Source organism: Ruditapes philippinarum, unplaced genomic scaffold (genome assembly GCF_026571515.1).
Source record: "Ruditapes philippinarum isolate M1 unplaced genomic scaffold, ASM2657151v2 ctg1271_1_1_1_1, whole genome shotgun sequence".
Lineage (NCBI taxonomy): Eukaryota > Metazoa > Mollusca > Bivalvia > Venerida > Veneridae > Ruditapes > Ruditapes philippinarum.
The window spans coordinates 345,294-365,639 of NW_026862369.1; the positions used below are offsets into that span (position 1 = coordinate 345,294).

The 20,346-nt window shown below is 33.0% G+C and overlaps 3 protein-coding genes across 3 annotated transcripts in view; all 3 read right to left on the reverse strand.

The window, feature by feature from the left end:
* Window positions 1-9,853, reverse strand: LOC132718859 (uncharacterized). The gene is made up of 6 exons (XM_060702598.1): window positions 9,736-9,853; window positions 4,779-5,454; window positions 3,931-4,045; window positions 2,502-2,631; window positions 2,068-2,131; window positions 1-1,802 (listed from the first exon to the last, which is right to left on the reverse strand). Exons 2-6 carry the CDS (start codon window positions 5,452-5,454, stop codon window positions 1,138-1,140), a joined length of 1,650 nt encoding a protein of 549 aa, XP_060558581.1. The 5' UTR covers window positions 9,736-9,853; the 3' UTR covers window positions 1-1,137.
* Window positions 9,854-11,160: 1,307 nt separating this feature from the next.
* On the reverse strand, window positions 11,161-18,525 carry LOC132718842 (uncharacterized). Its single transcript, XM_060702581.1, has 3 exons — window positions 18,508-18,525; window positions 14,996-16,589; window positions 11,161-11,180 (listed from the first exon to the last, which is right to left on the reverse strand). The coding sequence occupies exons 1-3, from the start codon at window positions 18,523-18,525 to the stop codon at window positions 11,161-11,163; spliced, it is 1,632 nt and encodes a 543-aa protein (XP_060558564.1).
* LOC132718860 (uncharacterized) overlaps window positions 16,818-20,346 on the reverse strand; it is a 49,618-nt gene continuing 46,089 nt past the window's right edge. Inside the window, exon 11 of the mRNA XM_060702599.1 lies at window positions 16,818-19,693. Coding sequence (XP_060558582.1) covers window positions 18,897-19,693 — 797 coding nt within the window. The 3' untranslated portion in view covers window positions 16,818-18,896. The remainder of the gene's footprint in view (window positions 19,694-20,346) is intronic.

Genomic DNA, 20,346 nt, shown 5'->3' on the forward strand with positions numbered 1-20,346 from the left:
AAATGTGTATTTAATACTTTATTCAATAAATCAACTAATCTTTAGAACATGCGCACATATTTAGATGCAACAACCATATCACGTGAACATTATTTTTTTCGTAAACGTAGGTAAATAGGTTAGTATGTTATTTCAGCAGTTTCAAAATACCAAAATTACCTTTTTTTAAATTCATCTAGAATATATTGACATGAATATAATTTCATGTTGTGTAATAATTTATATCTTACCATTTTGATTTCATATTTGAAATTCTAAAGTGCCGTGTCAAAAGAAAAATATGACCTTAAGATAACTCAAAATGGAATTACATTAAATACATTTTATAACTATTCGGCTGAACAACTACACTAAGTCTTTAAGGTATAATAGATAATTGATCTAGAGCTGTATCAATTTTACTAATTGCTGGCACTAAATTGAGAAAAAAAAGAAAGAAAAAGAATGCGAGAAATTATAATTAAATTTCTGAACAATAACTAATATGTAATGCAATGTTTTAGTAGATCACAATTCTTAAAATATTTAATCGAAATATTTTTTAGAATAGTATAGAGATACAATCGTTGAGGACTCTTGTAAAATCCAATAGGCGTATAAACTGATGTTGAAGAGCTCCAGAGTATTGTGAGTTTGTTTCTGTAATCTAAAGTTAGTTATTTCATGTCACAAAAGTCCGATAGTATAACAGAAGCCTTTCGTACAGAAATTTTAAAAAAGAAATATATTTCAAAAGGGATATGATATTATAACTCTTATCGCCTTTTTCCTTCAAGGTTATTGTTGATAAGTGACGTTTTAGTTATAAATATCACATTGATTTTAAGGTCACTTCTATTCTCTGCAAACTTTTATCTAACAAATTTCATAACCAGCAAATTAATTCTTGCTTTAATATGCATTTAAATTAGACGTAAACAAAAACAATAACAAGATAGAAAAAGATCGAGTAAGAAAAATACTAAATGACAACAATGCTAATCGTATTTTGTTTCATTCACTTGATTTCAATCAATTAATCTGGCCACTCAATAAGTCGTGTGTGTCCGCCGCAATTTCCACGAAGTATACCGTTAAATATTTTGCATTTTACATCAACTGTGTCAGCCATATCTTGCAACAGTTCCCCAGCATTTGTTATATCACCTTGGTGTTTATTATGCGCTGCTTCTGCCAGAAATGCAACATCAAATACCAAAGACAAAGGCCAAGAATACCTGCCGCTACAGCTGTTGCAGCTGTTCCTAACCTAACTGCTGCAAGAGCTATACCTGCTACACTATGACCAGCTCGTAAAGCTGCTCCGACAGCAAGAAAACCGCGCCTGCTTATTCCGGGACCTTCAGCATCCGTCGTTCTAGAATTTGCAATCTCTATTGTAAAATACTCTTCAACTTTTTGAAGAATTGAAGATATTCTCTGTTCCTTTGCCTGAATTTCGGCTTGTTCCGCCTTGATATCCATTAGTTTAGAGTTCTGTTTTACAGCTTCAACGGTCCTTGCAGTTCCTGCTGCAACCCCGGAACCCACGCCAATAGCCCCTCCGGCGATACTAAGACCTAAAGATGCACCGAAGCTGACGGGTGCAAGTACTAGTCCTGCAATGACCATACCTCCTGATACAATGCCGACTGACGAGCTTGCTATCACTGTTGTTGTTATTCTTCTTCTTCTTTCATTCAACTCTTGTCCTCCAGCTGTGCAAGAACTCACAAAAGCCGACACACCAATATTTCTTTCATATATTGCTCTATCCACATCAATCAATGCATCATACTTTGCAAGGTAGTCACATGATCCTACTGTGATAAACAATCAATTATTATGTTATATAATATACACAGATGAACACTTTATATCAAATGAAACGAAAAATATCATTTACATTTGTTATATTATTAATGAAAAAGTGGAAGATTCAACCTATCTTAAAATATGTTTCTTATTTCAGAAAGAGTTAATAACTATAATCAGTGTGTGAATAATAAAGTGAAGTTGTATGCAACATAAAATGTTTCTGTATTACATTGAACTGACTTTGAAATGTTTATATGATTTACAACTTACCAAAGTCGCTCCAGTTACTTATGCATAGTTTTAGAAAAGTCTTATCGCAGCGTTTGAGCAACACCTGAAATGTATAGTAATAATCTCACAAACAGATAAGACAACAACGAGAGAAATGTTTTGAAGTATATGTTAGAAGCGTGTCTTTTGTATTGACTTTAATTGTCACTCTTCGGGAAGGTATGTCCTCCCCTTCAATTTTGTCTCAACCCACAGTTCCCAATTTGTTAACAAGAGTTTTAAACTACCACTGCCGTCTACGAACAAAGTTTTCATTAGTTGGGCCGAGGGTGTTTTACAGGTAAGGGGTTTTATGAAATTTTGAATGTGGTGGTTTTTTTATTTGAAAAAATCTGTTATAGTATAGTACCCAAAGTAGACTCTTTTGAAAAAAAAATGCTCTATTGTAGTATACGCAACAGGAAACCTCTTACCTGGCACAAAATGTAAAACGCATCTTCAGAATTTTTGACAAACTCTGCAAATTCAGTCTTTGGGGCTCTGTGTGCCGACATCTTGTCCAAGTCGACGTTTTTGGAAAGAGTTTTAGTCTTCAAAAGTTCACTGTATAATAGAATAATATTGTTTACAGTCAGCCACTAAATAAGATCTCGATAATAGAGTTCAGCATGGAGGAGCAACGCCAGGGTATCGGACCCTTTAATTTCCAGATTATCAATTAAATATGATAAACAAGATCAACAAGGAAAGGCTGCGTTCAATGAACACAAGTCTCACAATATCAGCTCTGAAGAGAATCGGAGCAAAAAAGAAGAGATATTGAAAGCAGAAATAGGACAGGACAATATATTGGTTAATAAAAATATATCATTCAACGGGACATCATTAAAAGAGCTAATAGTGTCAGGAAAAAACTCAGAGTACCAAAGACAAAACACATTAACGAATCAATGTTAATAGATGTCATGGATACATTAAAGGACGCCTAAAAATGGAAAAAAAAAACATATATCTCTCACACATTAATTTTGGGTACCATCAGTTATAAGATACTCGGTAATGTTTCAAAAAAAATTAAAGGAGCTCAACTGAGGTCCACAGCACTATAAGCATAAAGTTATATATATTTTTTAGAAATAATCCTGTGAAGTTTCACTGAAATTCCAAAGATGATTTGGAGATGAAGCCGGGTCAATCTTATTTTACCCAAAAATTGACCATTAAGGGTCCATAGCTGTGCCAAAATAATTCAAGTGGAAAAACAAGATACTATGCACAATTAGCAATCGTGACAAACAATCCTGTGAAGTTTCACTGACCCCCCCCCCCAGCGGTTTTGGAGATAAAGCGCGGACAAGAATATTTTACTAAAAAAAAACCATTAAGGGGTCATAACTGTGACAAAAAATTCAAGTGGAAAATGACAAGAATATGCATACCTAGGCATTGTGACAAAGAATCCTGTGAAGTTTCACAAAAATTCCCTCTAGTTTTTGAGATGAAGCGCGGACAAGCTTATTTAACTCAAAAATTGACCATTAAGGAGCCATAACTTTGCCCCCAAAAATCAACGGAAAATCAAGGGAGTATGCTCAACTAGGCACGGTGACAAACAATTCTGTGAAGTTTCACTGAAATCCCCCAGAGATGTTGGAGATGAAGCACGGACAACTTTATTTTACTCAAAAATTGACCATTTAAGGGCCATAACTGTGCCAAAAAAATCAAGTGGAAAATAAAGAGAGTATGCACAACAAGGCTTGGTGACAAACAATCCTGTGCAGTTTCGCTGAATCGGTTTTTGTGATAAAGCGCGGACGGAAGGACGGACGGACGGACGGACGGATAGTGCGATTACTATATGCCGTCTTTCGGGGGGGGGATAAAAATTAATAACCTTACCAACATCTCCGAACAATTTCACTATTGACCATGTCACCTTTGACTATGTCACACTTTTTAGATTCTCGCAAGTTTAAAAGCCCTGGTGGAACTACAATGCTTGTTTCTGGTGTTTCTAAAAGATAACATAAAAGTTCGCTTAAGCACAATTTTAAGATTTTCAATAACTATTAGTATTTTCTAATATGAGAACAACAAGATCTTCTTAAAGTACTAGAGTAGCTTAAACAAAACAAAGTAAAACAACACACGATAACCATCAAGGAATCCAGCAAGGCACCGATCGAAAAAAGAAGGCATAAGGTCAACGCAAAGCGTGTCGTATCAAACACTATTTTACTCTACATTAAAAATGACAATTGATTAAATAAAAGCTGATACTCGAGTTAAACGGGTAAAGGGATGAGATATTAGAATACAAACATTTACAATTACATCAAAGCAACAAAATGAATTACTTATTAAGGGTATACTTGTAAAACAAACTATTTACGGAGTGATAATAAATAAAATATAGAGGCGAAACATGTAGACTTTGTTTGATCGGGTCTATCTATGTAAAGTTATTTAAGGTCGTTCAACTTTGATGTCACTTTGCATCAGCTTAATGTGTGTCAAATCTCCAACACTAAACTTTTTTGAACAAATTAGCCTTAAATATCAGAATAATTAAACAAAAATAAAGACTACGCAAACACCTGATTAAAAATTGTGTAGCTGTATATGCTTCAATTGAGTGTCGTTTCAGGAAAGCGTCTCTTAATCTTGCTTAGATAAATTCTTATTTGGCAATGTAACAGAAAACTATATACATGTAACTGCAAATATATATGTATATTATTTTGTACCTTTTAATTTCGACATATACATCCCGACTAGACCTCTTGCAACTGGTGCCCGTGCAGATTGGTCGTGCGATTCTACTCCATGAAAAGCATTATCAGAAGATAAGAACATAGTCACGTATCTGAAAACAGAAGCTGGTTGACCTGGGAATGTGAATAATGGTTTAAAGTAAGTCCATTCCATTTCCCTTGCCTCCCTTACACAAAGGATGTATATAGGAGTATTTAAACAAGTTGCTGCTGCATAGATACATAACCTCGCATAAGGTACGTATTTGTCATCCTTTTGACAATCTTCCATAACTCTTTGGTAAAATCTTTCTAAATGAGCCTCAATTTCTTTACTTTCAGACTGGCTATTTGGTAAAACCTCTGGTGGAAAATTGTCAACAAGTATTGTCAATACCGATTGCTTCTTGTGTTTCGACAGAAGATCAACAACACTTCGCTTAATGAAACCTGAGCTTGTATAATCTTCAATAGTAGTTACGTGAGCATTTCCCGTGTTATTTCGATCTGGTAAACGTAACAACAGGGTCTTAATATTTAATGCAAGACAGTCGAACAGCGTGAATCCATCCTCTTCAACAACTCTGTTCTCTGCCTCTTGTCTAAGAAATAATCGTACCTTTTCAATCTCTACTTTGGAAACCTCTTCGAAAGCACGCGTTGCATCCATCTGTTAAAGCCAAACTTTTCATGTGAGAAAACAATTTTGCACGCATTTAACCTTTTATAAAACCCTACTCTAAACTAAATCAAGAGTTAAATGTTGACCTTAACATTAAAGTTATCAAGTATTTCAGATAAGACTTAGTGCTGACGCACTGAAACTTTACATTTACGAAAAGAAAGTAACATCTTATCGTATTTCAAACTGCTTATCATGGAAACCAAGAAGATCATATAATGGTATCAGAAGAATAATGAAAAAAAGTCGGGAAACAATCATCAAAACAAACAAAACATATCAACAACAACAACAAAAAATAACAAACAAGACGCAAGAAATAAAAGGTTTTGGTTTGTCACATAAATAATTGTTCATTTTGTCATTGTATAGTCCAGATAGAATCATTCTGTTTTTAATGATATATTTCAATTGCAAATTTATAAGAAAATAATGCACGTTTCAATTGTTGAAATATCTGGAGAAAATGGTTATCTGGAGAAAAGGGAATATATTGTTTTGAAAATATAGTCGATCGTTGGATTCGATCCACAGCAACTAAACCTCATTAGCATGATAGTCATTAAATGAAAATCCAGTTGGGTTTTGGATTAGCTATTTCAAGGTCAAGTTCGCAGCGACATTGACAGTAAAAACCGCTTACGCTCATTATTATTAACTACTTAGACCTTTTTTTCAAAGCCTTCTAAATTTACATGCGAAAATCACCGTGGTCTAAAAGGTGAAAACAATTTCGCTCACTAAATAAAGAGTAAAAAATATAACATAAAGAATGTCCTAAACCGGAACGGCCCTTAGCACTGGTTAAGGAACATTCGTTGACGTGTTCATACGGCATTTACCGGTACCTTGAAAGCTTCATTGTGAGTATATGAAACATTCGATGAAAAGCGGGGTATGGTCTCCGCGTAAAAGAATGCGATTGTCCTAAACGAAGAAAGGATAATCAACAGTATTCAGGAATATTGGAAACACTAAAACAGAAAAAAAGATAAAAATAAATATGCCTTAAACGCTACGAACACATCCAAACTACCACAATCATCGAAAATATAACATTTTAAATAAAATACACGGGCGACTTTGTACGACGTCCATACAGCACAAATAACACTCACGTGAAAATAAACATATATACCTCCTCATTTGAAAACGTATTCGGGTACGTTGAACAAGATTGCTGCAAGGGATACAAAAACCCTTTAAACAACGTCTTTTCCACATCAACTCGATAGATTATTTTTAAAACTGTACATTATGTATCGTTAGGTATTCTTTTATAGTCCAGATCTTTTGAACAACTCTACAAAAATGATTCTTAAGTGGTCTTTGTATAAAATTGCTAGAATGATTCAAGTTAGCTAAAACAATAGAGAAAACACTCTCTCAGCATCATGATAGAGTTAGAAAAAACAGCAATTATCATTAGGAAATGTTTAACAAAAATCTTCAAATCGTTCAGGTATTTTGAATAAAAGAATATCCTGATATATTTATCTTGTTCGAGCGATATCGGTTCATGATAGCTATTTGGTTTGAATTACTCGTAAAGGCATATTCAGACTTAGAAAGAAATACTCTTTTTAAGAAAGAAATACTCCTTTTTCTGTCTGCAGAAAAGGCAAAATGTTTGATAAAATACAAATAAATGCTAAACACTTTAAGTTAATAGTGCCGAATGTAAATTTGAAGATCGTTCAGCACAACATTACTGTTGTGTATACATGTTATGTGTTACTTTTAGTTTCCTCTATTTGGCCTTTTTTCAACTTGGACGGTCCAAGTATTTCTACCTGAATACTGTATAATCATCCGAAGGTTATGCTGCCTGCTTTTTCAATTTGTCTTTTGACGTCTTATCTGTGATATGCAGGCTTCATAACCTCACATCCTGTTTCAAATTCCATTTTATATAGTTCCGCCCACTATACCTAGTGTAGGCAAAATGTGTTGCTCACAGTGAATTTGTTAAAAATCCTAATGTATATTTGATGTGTTCCTTGTTTCATGATTTATAATATAACTTGCAAATGATTGAATATTACTAGTTAAAATAAAGATAATTGTTCTGATCGATAATTTCTATAATATAATCAAAGAAATTATTATAATTTCTTGATCATCGTAAACCTACTTTTCTGAAATGGTGAGTAATAGTTTGTGTTATTTATCCTCATTTATGAACACATTTTTCTCTGTGACGTTTAAATTACTACACATTAAAGATTCAGGAAAGAGGCATATATGTCATTGTAATATTTTTAACACTCTTAAAGCTCTATTTTTACAAATTAAATAACACAGACAAAGCTACAAATTGTTAATAAAATGACTGTCACATCGACTCCGTTCTTAATTCCTAGTTTAATAAGAGTAAATGTTTTCATCATCCTTGTGGGGAAATCAAAAGTACAATATCTGTTTTTATGAAAAACTGCACCCTTGTGTCATCCAAAACAGAAATATGACTTAAGTTAGCAGTCATCTTTTCGTGTTAAATAACAGATATTTACATGCAAACATTCATCTTCTTTTATTAATTGATTACTGTTTTGTATACGACAGGCCTAGTTAAACTATAAAAGTTAAAGGTTTGTTTACACACTCGGATTAGATGGGAAAATCCCACATTGCACTGTTCTGGATAACAAATATTTGATTAAAAAAAATAACTAGAGTCTAAATGCAGATTATAGTTTAAATTATACGAACTTTAACCGATGGATTTTTCTTTTAAGATAATAAGTCTGAAAAAATGTGATAAGAATTATAACGATACAGTTAAAAAAGTTAATAAAACAATAAAATGTATGGTATTTAGGCCGACAGCAAGATACCTTTCTAAAGTTTTAAAATGCAGTTTATGTATGTATCTAATTTCGGGAACATTTCTTGGTATATCAATAAGAAAAAAATACAAGTATAAGTATACTCATAAAAGTTCTAAATATATATTTCATAATCATTAATCAACATATAAATTAGCCCCTAGACGAATGTAGATAATAAACAAAATGAAACATTTACCTTACGTGAAATAAGCTGAATATTTACTAATTGTTTGGTACAGTGTCCTTAACAAAGGAAAGACTCCTGTACTACGGTGTCCTTATCGTGTCATTTATTATGTCGTCCGTCGCGTTTAAAGGGTCGACGCACGACAATGCAAATTGACATAGCGACAATTCGATACGATGTTCGACAACGCGAAGCGACGCTCAACAACGCGAAGCGACGCTCAACAACGCAAAGCCACGCTCGACATTGTCAAACGAAATATCGCGATGCCATTTAGTAATAAATATGTTAAAAAAGGGTGACATTTAAAAAGTGTTGCATCGCGTTGTCGAGTGTCGCCTTGTATTGTCCAGTGTCACTTCGCGTTGTCGCATTGTCACTTTGCTTTGTCGCATTGTCACTTCGCGTTGCCGCATTGTCGCTTCGCGTTGTCGATTGTCGGAGTGAGTACATTTAGTACAAATACGGACAATGACACGCGACAATGCGATTTGACACACGACAACACGAAGCGATATTAAAAAAATGTCGCGATCATTTTCTGACTTTTACACTGCGACACCCGACAATGCGAAGCGACACACGACAATACGCAGCGACACTCGACAATGCGAAGTAAAACTCGATTAAATATCACTTCGTGCTCTCGTGTGTCGTATCGCATTGTCAAGCGTCGTATTGCATTGTCGCGTGTCATTGTCTATATTTTTGCTCACCCTGACACTCGACAACGTGTAGCGACAATGCAACAACTCGAAGTGACAATGCGACAACGCGAAGTGACAAATGACAACGCAAAGTGACGCTCGACAATACGAAGCAACCCTTAAACCCCTTAATAAATGGCACGATAAGGACACCGTAGCACGGCAATATTGACGGGAGTCTTTCCTTTGCTATGAAATATGCTTAAGAATGTTATGATACTATAGATAACGATACTTTAAGAAATAAAAAAACTGCTCGATTGCCTGATTGAATGACGAAATTGTGAACACGTACTTTCAAGTTTAAATCTTAAACCAACCTTTTTGAGTTTTTATAAACTTTTTTTCCGTTAATTATGCAAAACACGAGTTCTTAAAGTGTGTTTCTTTTCTATCATTTTTATTCATTTTTATCATTTTGATAATTGCATTTTTTTTCATGAATTTCAATGGTGAACTCGTACATTGTACTTGTAATGAGTCACTAGCATATATTAAAAATGATTGCCGAGTTTTGCAAAATAGAATTAAAAATAACTCATACGTTACGGTGATTCTTCGGAACCAACAAAAGCTCATTGAATTTTCAGATGTCTCAGGTCAATATTGCCCGAACAATATCCACAGAGATTTGTTTTGACGAATCCCAAGTTTATCTTAAAGCCTAGACATTAATGACACGCACACGTTATCTTTAAATATTTCAATGCTACATGTATTCGAAACGTAATTTAAAGGACTCTACTGAAGTTGTTTTGACATGATGGAACTGAGAATATTTTTCCAGATAAATGTACCATTTGATGTAGATTTAGACCACTAATCTTTGTGCAAAAATTTCAGATCATTGGCGCACTTCGTTTTTTCCAGAATAATTATTCAAATAGTAAAAAATGACCCAAAATGAAAAGCGTTTAAACGTTTTTCATTCATATAGGGCTAAGAAAAGCATTAAAAGACGTCTTTCAATTTATTTCAAAGTATATTTCTTAACTATCTTTGTATATATTTCTGTTTAAAGTGCCGCAGCTCATTTATGTATGAAATTAAAATGTTATGTTTTTAGGCTTTTAAACCTCAGTGGTGTCCCTAAATATCTAGTTAAACATGTATCAATTATACTCAAATTCAAGTACATCATCATGTAACAAACTGATAAGTTTTCCTACATGTGTAATTTTTGTATATGAAATGGTACTTTAAATAAATATGCTTTATAGATCATTAGTAAGATTTAAATGCCTTAATTACTCATTTGTCAACTACAGTAGGACTTAGACACCATCACAATTTAATGAAAAGAAAAATCCAGGATTTAGATAATCCAACTGCAGTATCTTCAGCAAAGTTACCGCATCGTTAAATAATAATCAAGAAGCCTGTCCTGTTTATTCCTTTATTCATTTTAAATTTATTACAGTTACTGTAATCAAATTCACACGTGATCCTATGATTTTTAAAAAATGATTCTAAAGTATGTTAAAATATATCTAATCTGGCCGGGGTATAAATCACATGATACAAATACATATACATTTATACCGTCATGTAACAAGCTGATGAACAAGTAGATAAACCAAAAATTTAGAAATTATGTTTTCGTTCTTTACAGACCAATGAATTCAGAGTATGTCAGATGTTAAACAATTGAAGGAGTGGCGCTAAACATGCAGTATTGTGTCGATAAGGTAGCATGCTGTAAAAAAGGAGTATTTTGACTTACATACAAAGTAATAATTTACTATCATAATGATACCGATTGCCAACAGGCATATAGTTGCAAAAGATAGTCCATGTATATGTCAAATGAGTATTAGTTTGTTTGAATACTGTAACAATTTATTAAGCATTAAAAACATTTTGAACTACAAAAGGTAGCAAGTACTTCTGAGACATGATGAGCATTCAAGTATGTTAAATTTGTCATACAATTTTTGTTAAAATTAGCCAAATTCTACGCTTCAACTAATTATTTTGTCACTCTTGCACCTGCAAATCAAAGTATATTCATTTTATAGCATGTTATATTAAAAACAGAATTCCATAAAACTCGTACACATAGCATTTAATTCAGGTTTAGGCTAATACTATATAGTCCCCGCTATATGCAATCACTTTTTGTCCTTATCCGCCAGTCCTTTGATAATAACCTTGATATCAATAGTCAGAATACACAGAATGGATACGGTATTTCGGTCTTACCTACGCTAAGAAACTAAACTAATAGCAGGTTATTGCTCAGAATTGCTATCTAAGTTAATAATCATATCATAACATATCTACTTATCATTAGAAATCATTGAAATGGCAGTTCCTTTTCTTAACGATTAATTAATTGTCTAATATTTGGTACCAAAATTTTGAAATTTAGTGAAAAATGTGATGGAGTCATAATGAAGTTCACATTTGGATGAGTGTTGAAATATGAGCGGCGCGTTGCGTACCTTTACGAAATATATCTTCATATTGTTTCATTTTTTTTAAAATTAAAGAAATGTTATCAGAATCATATTTAAACACCTGATACATGAAAGTACACCGCAGTTTGATTTTATTTAGGAAAGGTTGAGAGTTACTGAGTGGAATAATCAACGCCTGTGCTTAAGAAAGTAACTCCGGGCTTCTGAAAATGTGGTGTTTTTTTCTAAACCTTATTCACTTAACATTTTTTTATAGTTTTCTTGAGTTCTTTTTTATGTTTTATTTTCCTTGCAACAATAATAAGTGAATAAAATACATCAATGAAGCTTCTTAATATTTTAAAATTCATCTTACATATCGTATCTTTTTTAAAGGACCTAAGCAGTAGAAGAGTATGGTTTGTACTGCATTTGTGTATGGCCACGATTGAATGCTAGCCTTCCTTGGCGATGTTTAGTGTCATATTGAATGAGCAATCTTCCTCGTCCTTGTCCGGTTCTTGAATTTTAGACAGACCTTAACTGAGTTAGATACATGTATATATTCTCCTTCGATGATGTTTTATCAAATGTCTTTTAGCGGATTTCTTGTTGAAACTTTTAGAGTTTTAACGAAAAAGCTGTTATATTAATTCTTTGAGAGATTTGAATAATATATATCATTTTGTTTTCGTTTTGAGCAAAGTATTAGATATTAATCGGAAATATATTTTCCACTATATTTACGGAACAGAATATGCCTTTTTTAGCCTTTAAGATATTATCATTTGTCTTGAGGCGTTCATATAACAGCATTCTGTTGACATTCTGTAGACGTTGTTAAAATCCAGTACAATTTGTTTAATGTTTTAATCAGAAAACCACTAAAAAGCGTTTCGAAGGAGAATTCTTAAAAACGCAAGGCCCATAGATATCAAAATGGAAGATTTCGAATATTTTCAAAACGGATATAAAAGTCATGAAGAAATTGAACCGAGAATCTAAATAATCTAGTAGCGTGGCGAGATAAGTCTATATTTAAACCTACATTTTATCTGCATGTACCTAGCTCGGATTAGACCATGGTAACTGTCGCTGATACATAAATAGGACGAGGACTAAAATATATATAATATTCTAACACACTTCACACTATTCCCTCATCAAACAGCTGCAGATAGGACAATCAAGTTCATTATTACAAATATGCACACCATAAACAACGAATGCCTACCAATTTCCAAAATGACGTCATGAAAACTACTTATAATCCCTGCGTGGGATCACTTAAGATACAAGTGTGCAGATAAATTGATAGAAATGAGAGAATATATACACACATACCACCACATCGATATGCCAGTCCAATTACGGCACAGCGCCTAGCAGAACAGTCATGAAAGCATAGCCACTGCTCATCCACCATCACAAAAATGATGCTTTCAGAACAGCTTTATATACAGTCACAAACTGCACTACACATTGAAACAAGCTCAACATTCACATATATAGAGTTTGTTCTCTGATAAACTTAAGCGTGTATCTTAAGTGATCCCACGCAGGGGAAAGTATAAATGTATTGAATTTAATTATCTCCCTTTATATATACTTTATCTGTCTAAATTCATTGTATCCTACGGATCTACTTGATCTTACGTGATCCAGTTGACTTTCGGAAATAGATATATAGTTCTCTGGTCCCAATCAGTGAAGAAGACAATAAAAATGTCATCGTTGATTTGTGAGATATGATATCAGAGAACAAACTCTATATATGTGAATGTTGAGCTTGTTTCAATGTGTAGTGCAGTTTGTGACTGTATATAAAGCTGTTCTGAAACCATCATTTTGTGATGGTGGATGAGCAGTGGCTATGCTTTCATGACTGTTCTGTTAGGCGCTGTGCCGTAATTGGACTGGCATATCGATGTGGTGGTATGTGTGTATATATTCTCTCATTTCTATCAATTTATCTGCACACTTGTATCTTAAGTGATCCCACGCAGGGGAAAGTATAACTGTATTGAATTTAATTATGTCCCTTTATATATATATATATATATATATATATATATATAAAAAGAAGTTCGATTCCTTGTGTGGATCTCATGTATAAAAAGTATGTTTTGGGAAATGCAGAGTACAAAGTTCGTTAATTTTTTATACGTTTATTTCTGTTAGCGCTTTCAAATGTTTCTACATATCTTCAGACAGTAACGTATAATATAAACATAACAAATATAACAATGACGTAACGTTATAAAAGTGCGGGAAACGTAAAAATACGACGTTGCGCTGGAAATGAGATATTCTTTTACCTTCTATATAAGAAGTATGAAATTGCTACAAAAATACATAGGGTAAATATTCTATAAAGGGAGGTAATAAATAAGTATTAAAATTCAAAACATTGACTAATTATAGAAGTAGATACAACGTTTGCATTACCTATAAATACTTTTTAATATTAGTGAGCTAAACGAGTAAAAATATGTCAGAAAATGTATTACTTGAAACCATGTGGAAATGGAAAAATATTTACTTATATAAATTTAAAGATCTTGCATGAACCGTTATATAGACTAAATAAAGGGAGGTAATAAATATGCTTTAAAATGAAAAGCATTGACTTATCATAGAAGTAAATGCAAAATTTGTATTACTAATAAGTACTTTTTTATATGAATTAGCTAAACGAGTAAAAAAATATCAGACAGAAAGTAACTTAAAACCATGTGGAAATGTAAAATAATTGTTATATATAAATACCCAAGTTTATTGTAAAAGGTTAATATGAGCTGTTTAATTGTGGCTTCAATATGCTTATAAGAAATAATTCTTTTTCATCTCTGAAATGATCATCAATCTTCAGTACTTTATATAGGGGAAATATATTAAACTTTCCCCCTGAACACTCATGTAGATGTTTATTCACCTTAAGAAAACGAAGTGACTCTGTATTAGTTTGTTGTCTATGTAAATTCATTCGTAAGTTTAATCCATTTCTAGTTTGCCCAATATAAAATTGTTGACAATTTGGACAAATAATACTATATATTACATTTTTAGTTATACAGGTCATACTTTGTTTTACTGTGAAATTTTTGCCATTTGTAAACTGAATTGTGTTACCTTCGATAATTGAAGGACATGTCTTACACCTGGTTCTGTTACATTTTGTTACAGACGGAATGTCCACTTTCATATCAAATCTGGAGGGTGATAAAATTTGTTTTAAGTTTTTCGGCTGTCTTTTACTGTTTATAATTCTTTTCTTTTGTAATATATTCTTCATTCTTTCACTCTTTTGTAGAATTATTTTACAAGAATTTATAACTGGGAACATGTTTGTATTTCTGGGATTGTGTGTTGAAACGAAAGGGATAACATCATGGGCGGAAGTACGAGTGTCTTTACGATCAGTGGTCTTGATGGGTCCCTTAGATATAGCCTGCTCTATTCCATGTTGTATCAGTACATCTGGATAATTCTGTTGTTTTAACTGTAATTTCAATTCTGTTAGACGCTTTTCTTGTAAGTCTTTATTTTTCACGATAGTAATAATTCTTGAAGCTAAATTGAATGGTATGTTAACTTTAGTATGCTTAGGATGACATGATCTAAAATCTAAATAGTTGTGTGTATCTGTAGGTTTACAGTATAAATCTGTACAAATGTTATTTCCTGACTTCAAAACAAGAATATCCAAAAAAGCCATCGCACTTTCACTTTCATTATATGTGAATTGTATACTTTGATGCAAGTTATTAAGTTCGTTTAAAAAATCAGACGTGTCAATTTCTTTTGGTAGAATTAAAAAGCAATCGTCAAGAAATCTCTTCCAGTTAAGTCTTAAATAGATTGAAAATTCATTGTTGTATTTAGTTTTCATCCTTTCATAAAGAGTTTCTTCTAAGTATCCGAGGACTAAGGTAGCGTAAGTTGGAGCGATAATGGTACCCATAGCTGCGCCTTTTTTCTGAATATAGTATTTTCCGTCGAAGTAGAATACGTTGTTGTATAAAATAAGTTTTAGCGATTTTATTATGAAATTATGTTGAAATCGTTTGTCTATCTTTTCTGGCATTTTTTCCATCCAGAATATCACAGCTTTCAATCCAAGATCGTGGGGAATATTGGAATACAAGTTTATTACATCGAAAGTGACTAGTTTAGATTCATGATCTTCTATGTGTTCTGGTAAATATTTCAGAAAGTCTAAATCATCTCTAATAAAACTAGGGACACATTTACATAGAGGTTTAAGAATTATATCTAATAGTCGGCTGAGTCTTTGTGTTATGCTATTAGGTCCTCCACATATAGGTCTAAAAGGTAAATCGTTAGGATCACAAACTTTCAGATATTCTGACTGTTGTTCGTTCAATGAATCAGCAATTGTTTTACTTTTGTGAATTTTTGGTAAACCATAGAAATAACTTGTTGTGTGTTCAAAATTTGTTAGATAGTCAGACTCTTCTTTCATAAGGCCATCACCGTATTTTCTAATAATGTCATGCAAAACATGTTTAGTTCTTAAATCTGCTCCTTCATCTGTTTCTTCGTAATAAATAGGATCATTTAATATAGATAAAATCTTCTCTTTGTAAAAAGTATTATTCATGCAAACAACAGCACCTCCTTTATCAGCCTCTTTAATTATCAATGTATTTTTATCTTTTAAAGTTTTAAGTGCTTCGCGGTCATTACGGGATAAATTATGTTTCACGGGGCAGTTATTTTCTAATGGATATTCTTTTAAAAATTGAATAGCGTCTTCCAATGCTGTGTCATTACTTTTGGGAGGGTTCCATCCAGTCTTATTTCTAACTAGAGGTAATTCATCGTTATTTTCTTGATTGTCATCATGAAAACGTTCACTTAATCTCAATTTTCTACAAAATTCTTTGATGTCTGTATTTAGTTCTATTTTGTTTTCATTAGGGGTGGGAGTAAATTTAAGTCCTTTACGCAACGTCGTATTTTTACGTTTCCCGCACTTTTATAACGTTACGTCATTGTTATATTTGTTATGTTTATATTATACGTTACTGTCTGAAGATATGTAGAAACATTTGAAAGCGCTAACAGAAATAAATGTATAAAAAATTAAAGAATTTTGTACTCTGCATTTCCCAAAACATACTTTTTTTATATATATATATATATATATATATATATAAAATTATATAATATATATTTATTTTATATATATATAGTTTAAACTTTATTTATTCAATAAATTGTACATAAATTACATTTACAAACATTGCACAACAATGTAATTCAGACTGGATTGTTAAACAAGTAAATAAATACTTATATCAATTCCTCTCCAGTAAAAGTAATTTTCAAGATAAAGATACAAAAATGTTGCGGTTAGATGTAAGCTCTTAAAATGTACAACAAAGAATAAGAGAATAATAGATTGTTGAATTATCACTATAGAAAAACTAAGGTAAATTATGGTGAAATGCTAAAAGAAAGGAAGAATGTAAGGAAAGGTATGATTGAATATATATATAAAATCATTAAAACATATAAAAAAACAGAAACATGAACTGATTAAAAACTTAAATCATTTTGTGTACATGGAAATACGTTTACGGTTAACGCACGTTTTTCCGTGTTATAACGTCTGCATTGTCCCGAGGAACGGTTGGTGCCCGAGCCCGGTAGGGCGAGGGCTCCAACAGTTCCGAGGGACTATGCAGGCGTTATATCACGAATACTAACACTCACGTGATTTTGTCACTATAGACAAAGAAGGAAAAAAAACTGGTGTTAAATTGCCAATAAACACCAGTTAGGGACTACTTGTATATTCGCTGTTATATTTTCACCCTCGATTGTATAGTTTACAAAACATTTTAAAGCAACAATAAAAAGCATTTTTTTTCAGTTCGTATAATGTTTTCTTTTCTTACAATACCGAAATAATATCTCACATACACTAACGCCACATATTAGATCCATATCAGTTAATAAATATTTTGACAAAACGGCGCCAATCCGTAAGCAGCGTAATGACGTCATCCTAAATAAACAACTCATTCATAAACAAGCTGACGTTATTTCATACATACACGAATGATAAATGCGGCACTGATGTAAACACCATACGACGTAAGTTTTTATTGTTGAAAACTTGATAAAAGGCCTATGGCCTTCGTGGTCAATTCCTACGCATCAAAACTCCAAACCGGTGTTAAATAGCCGATATACACCTGTCAGGCCGATGTAATTTCTTAAATAAACGTGATTTGACGCTATTATAGCATAAATTTTTAAACAGATTTAATACAAAACTCATACATTAAATCCTTGTGCTTGGACGGTATTTATCCAATTCTACATGTTTTACGTATGCGTTTTATTTTTCCGGGGCCAACAACTTGGGAAATACAAATGCTTAGAACCGAACGAAATTTCGAATTTTAAATGATTTAGGCTTAACATCGGAGATATACTAACTCAAGAAAAAACAACAACATTAAATTACTCTACCCAAGACAAAACATAAACCTCAGAAATTCCTAGAATTATTTCAGATTGACGGTAGAAAAAAGATCAATGAGTGAGTGTCATCAGAATCGTTTTTTTTTTCAAGCACACACGTTTATCACAACGATTAGATGTATTTAATCTTAACAAAAAGATGTATTAAGGAGTCATTTCATTGAGTACGCACCTGCTTCGCTTGTTAATTTGATGCACTTTTCGTTAATAAAAATATATAAAATAATGGGTCGGTAATATCAAAGATGTAATCAGTACCAGTACAATACTTTTAAAATTTTACTCTAAAAATTGGAGATTAAGATTAACCCTTGTTCGTCCGTACTTCCGTCCGTCCGTTTCCATGTTGTGTCGCACAAAGCTCAAAAAGTATTTGACCTAGAGTCATGACACATTACAGGAATGTTGGTCAGCATGTTTAGCTGTGCACCTGCGTGTTGGTGTGTGAATTTAATCAGAATTTGTAGAGTTATTATCCTCGACTTAGTTTTTTGTTTACAATTTTCAACTTGTGTCACGGAAAGGACTCATAGTTATGACATGTTACAGGAATGTTGAAAAACATGTGACGGTTTGCACCTGTTGTTTTGTTTGTGGAGTAACTCTGCTTTGTCAGAGTTATTGCCCTTGACTAAGAAAAAAATTCCATTTTTCGAATTCTGTCGCATGTAGCTCAAAAAGTATTTGACCTAGAGTCATGAAACTTTATAGGAATGTCAGAAATACACTTTGCGTAATGATATTCAGAACGTTCAGCTTTCTTTTCTGCGATATATGACTTATCTTCCTAGTCCCAACGAAGTAATCTTTCATTTTCCTTGCAATTCCCACGCAGCATGTCGTTAAATATTTTACACTTTATTCTACACTTTACTTCAACTGTTTCAGCCATCTCCTGCAACATTTCACCTGCGTTTGTTTTATCCCCTTTGTGTTTATTATGCGCTGCTTCTGCTAGAAATACAGCATCGGCCACTATGGAAACAGGTCCAAGAACGTGTGCTGCTATACTTGCGGCTGTTGTCCCTACCCGAACTGCTGCAATAATTATTCCGGCTGCACCCTTACCAGCTCGTAAAGCTGATCCAATAGCAAGAAAACCGCGTCTGCTTATTCCGGGACATTCAGCGTCCGCGGTGCTAGAATTTGCAATTTCTGTTGTAAAATATTCATCAACCTTTTTAAGCATTGAAGCTACTCTCTGTTCCTTTGACTGAAATTCTTCTTGTTCCGCCTTGATATCAGTAATTCTAGAGTTCTGTTTCACAGCTTCATGTGTCCTTACACCTGCTGCTGTACCCCCAGTAATAACACCAAGAGCCGCTCCAGCGACACTTAAACCTAACGATGCACCAAAACTAATAGGAGTAAGTAAAATTCCTAAAATGATCAAACCCCCAGATCCAATGCCGACTGCCGAGCTTGCTATGACTTTTGTGTTTACATTCTTCCTTCTTTCATCTAACTCTTGGCCCCCGGCTTTGCAAGAATCCACAAAAGCCGACACGCAAATACTTCTATTACGTATTGCATTATCCAGCGCTCTCAAAGCATCAAACTTTGCAAGGAAGTCACATGATCGAACTGTAATAAAACATTTGTTGTTATATTAAGAAATATATTTTCATCCATAATATCTTAAGTAGCCAACAAACATTATATACAATTTAAGAAATTTACATATAAGAGTTGTGCTTCTGTTGTCAATTTTTCATAATAATTGTCCGGCATTTGCTTTGTCTGCTCTGTAATTGTTATCATAAATTTGGTGCTGCTTTCGCACATATGCGATTAAGAATGTCCAATAGACGGAAGCTATAACAGTTATAACTGTTGATCATAGTTGTGCTAAATAGAATATATCTCTTTTGCTTTAGGTAAGGAAACAAAAAAAGCTTTGCATAAAAACGCTATATAGTACTTGTAATTCTTGTTTCTTTCATGTTTTATTACTTCATAAAGAACTTATTTAATCCACTCGCTGAATGTACCTAGTATATATTACATTGATATCTTTAATTTCATGTTTTTCACGTTCCCGCAATTCCATGATAAGTGCCGAATAATTCTCAAATGAAAGAGCAAACATGGCGGAATTCAACTGAATGGAACTTTTGAGGGGTCAAATGTCATGAAATACAAAATAAAATGGAACCTCTAAAAACGCCAAAACGGCAGGCCTGGTCTGACCGAGATTGTTCATTGATGTGAGTTGTAAATGCAAGCTGTTATTAATG

What these genes read in the sequence shown, in the direction of transcription:
- LOC132718842 (XM_060702581.1), bottom strand. An exon ending in CACTGATCGTAAAGACACTC is followed by an intron (nt 11,181 to 14,995) that starts GTACTTCCGCCC and finishes TTTGATTTGCAG; the next exon opens with GTGCAAGAGTGACAAAATAA.
- LOC132718859 (XM_060702598.1), bottom strand. Translation starts at nt 5,454, where the DNA reads ATGGATGCAACGCGTGCTTTCGAAGAGGTTTCCAAAGTAGAGATTGAA. An exon ending in GTATATGTCGAAATTAAAAG is followed by an intron (nt 4,046 to 4,778) that starts GTACAAAATAAT and finishes GTTATCTTTTAG; the next exon opens with AAACACCAGAAACAAGCATT. An exon ending in AAGTAACTGGAGCGACTTTG is followed by an intron (nt 1,803 to 2,067) that starts GTAAGTTGTAAA and finishes TGTTTATCACAG; the next exon opens with TAGGATCATGTGACTACCTT.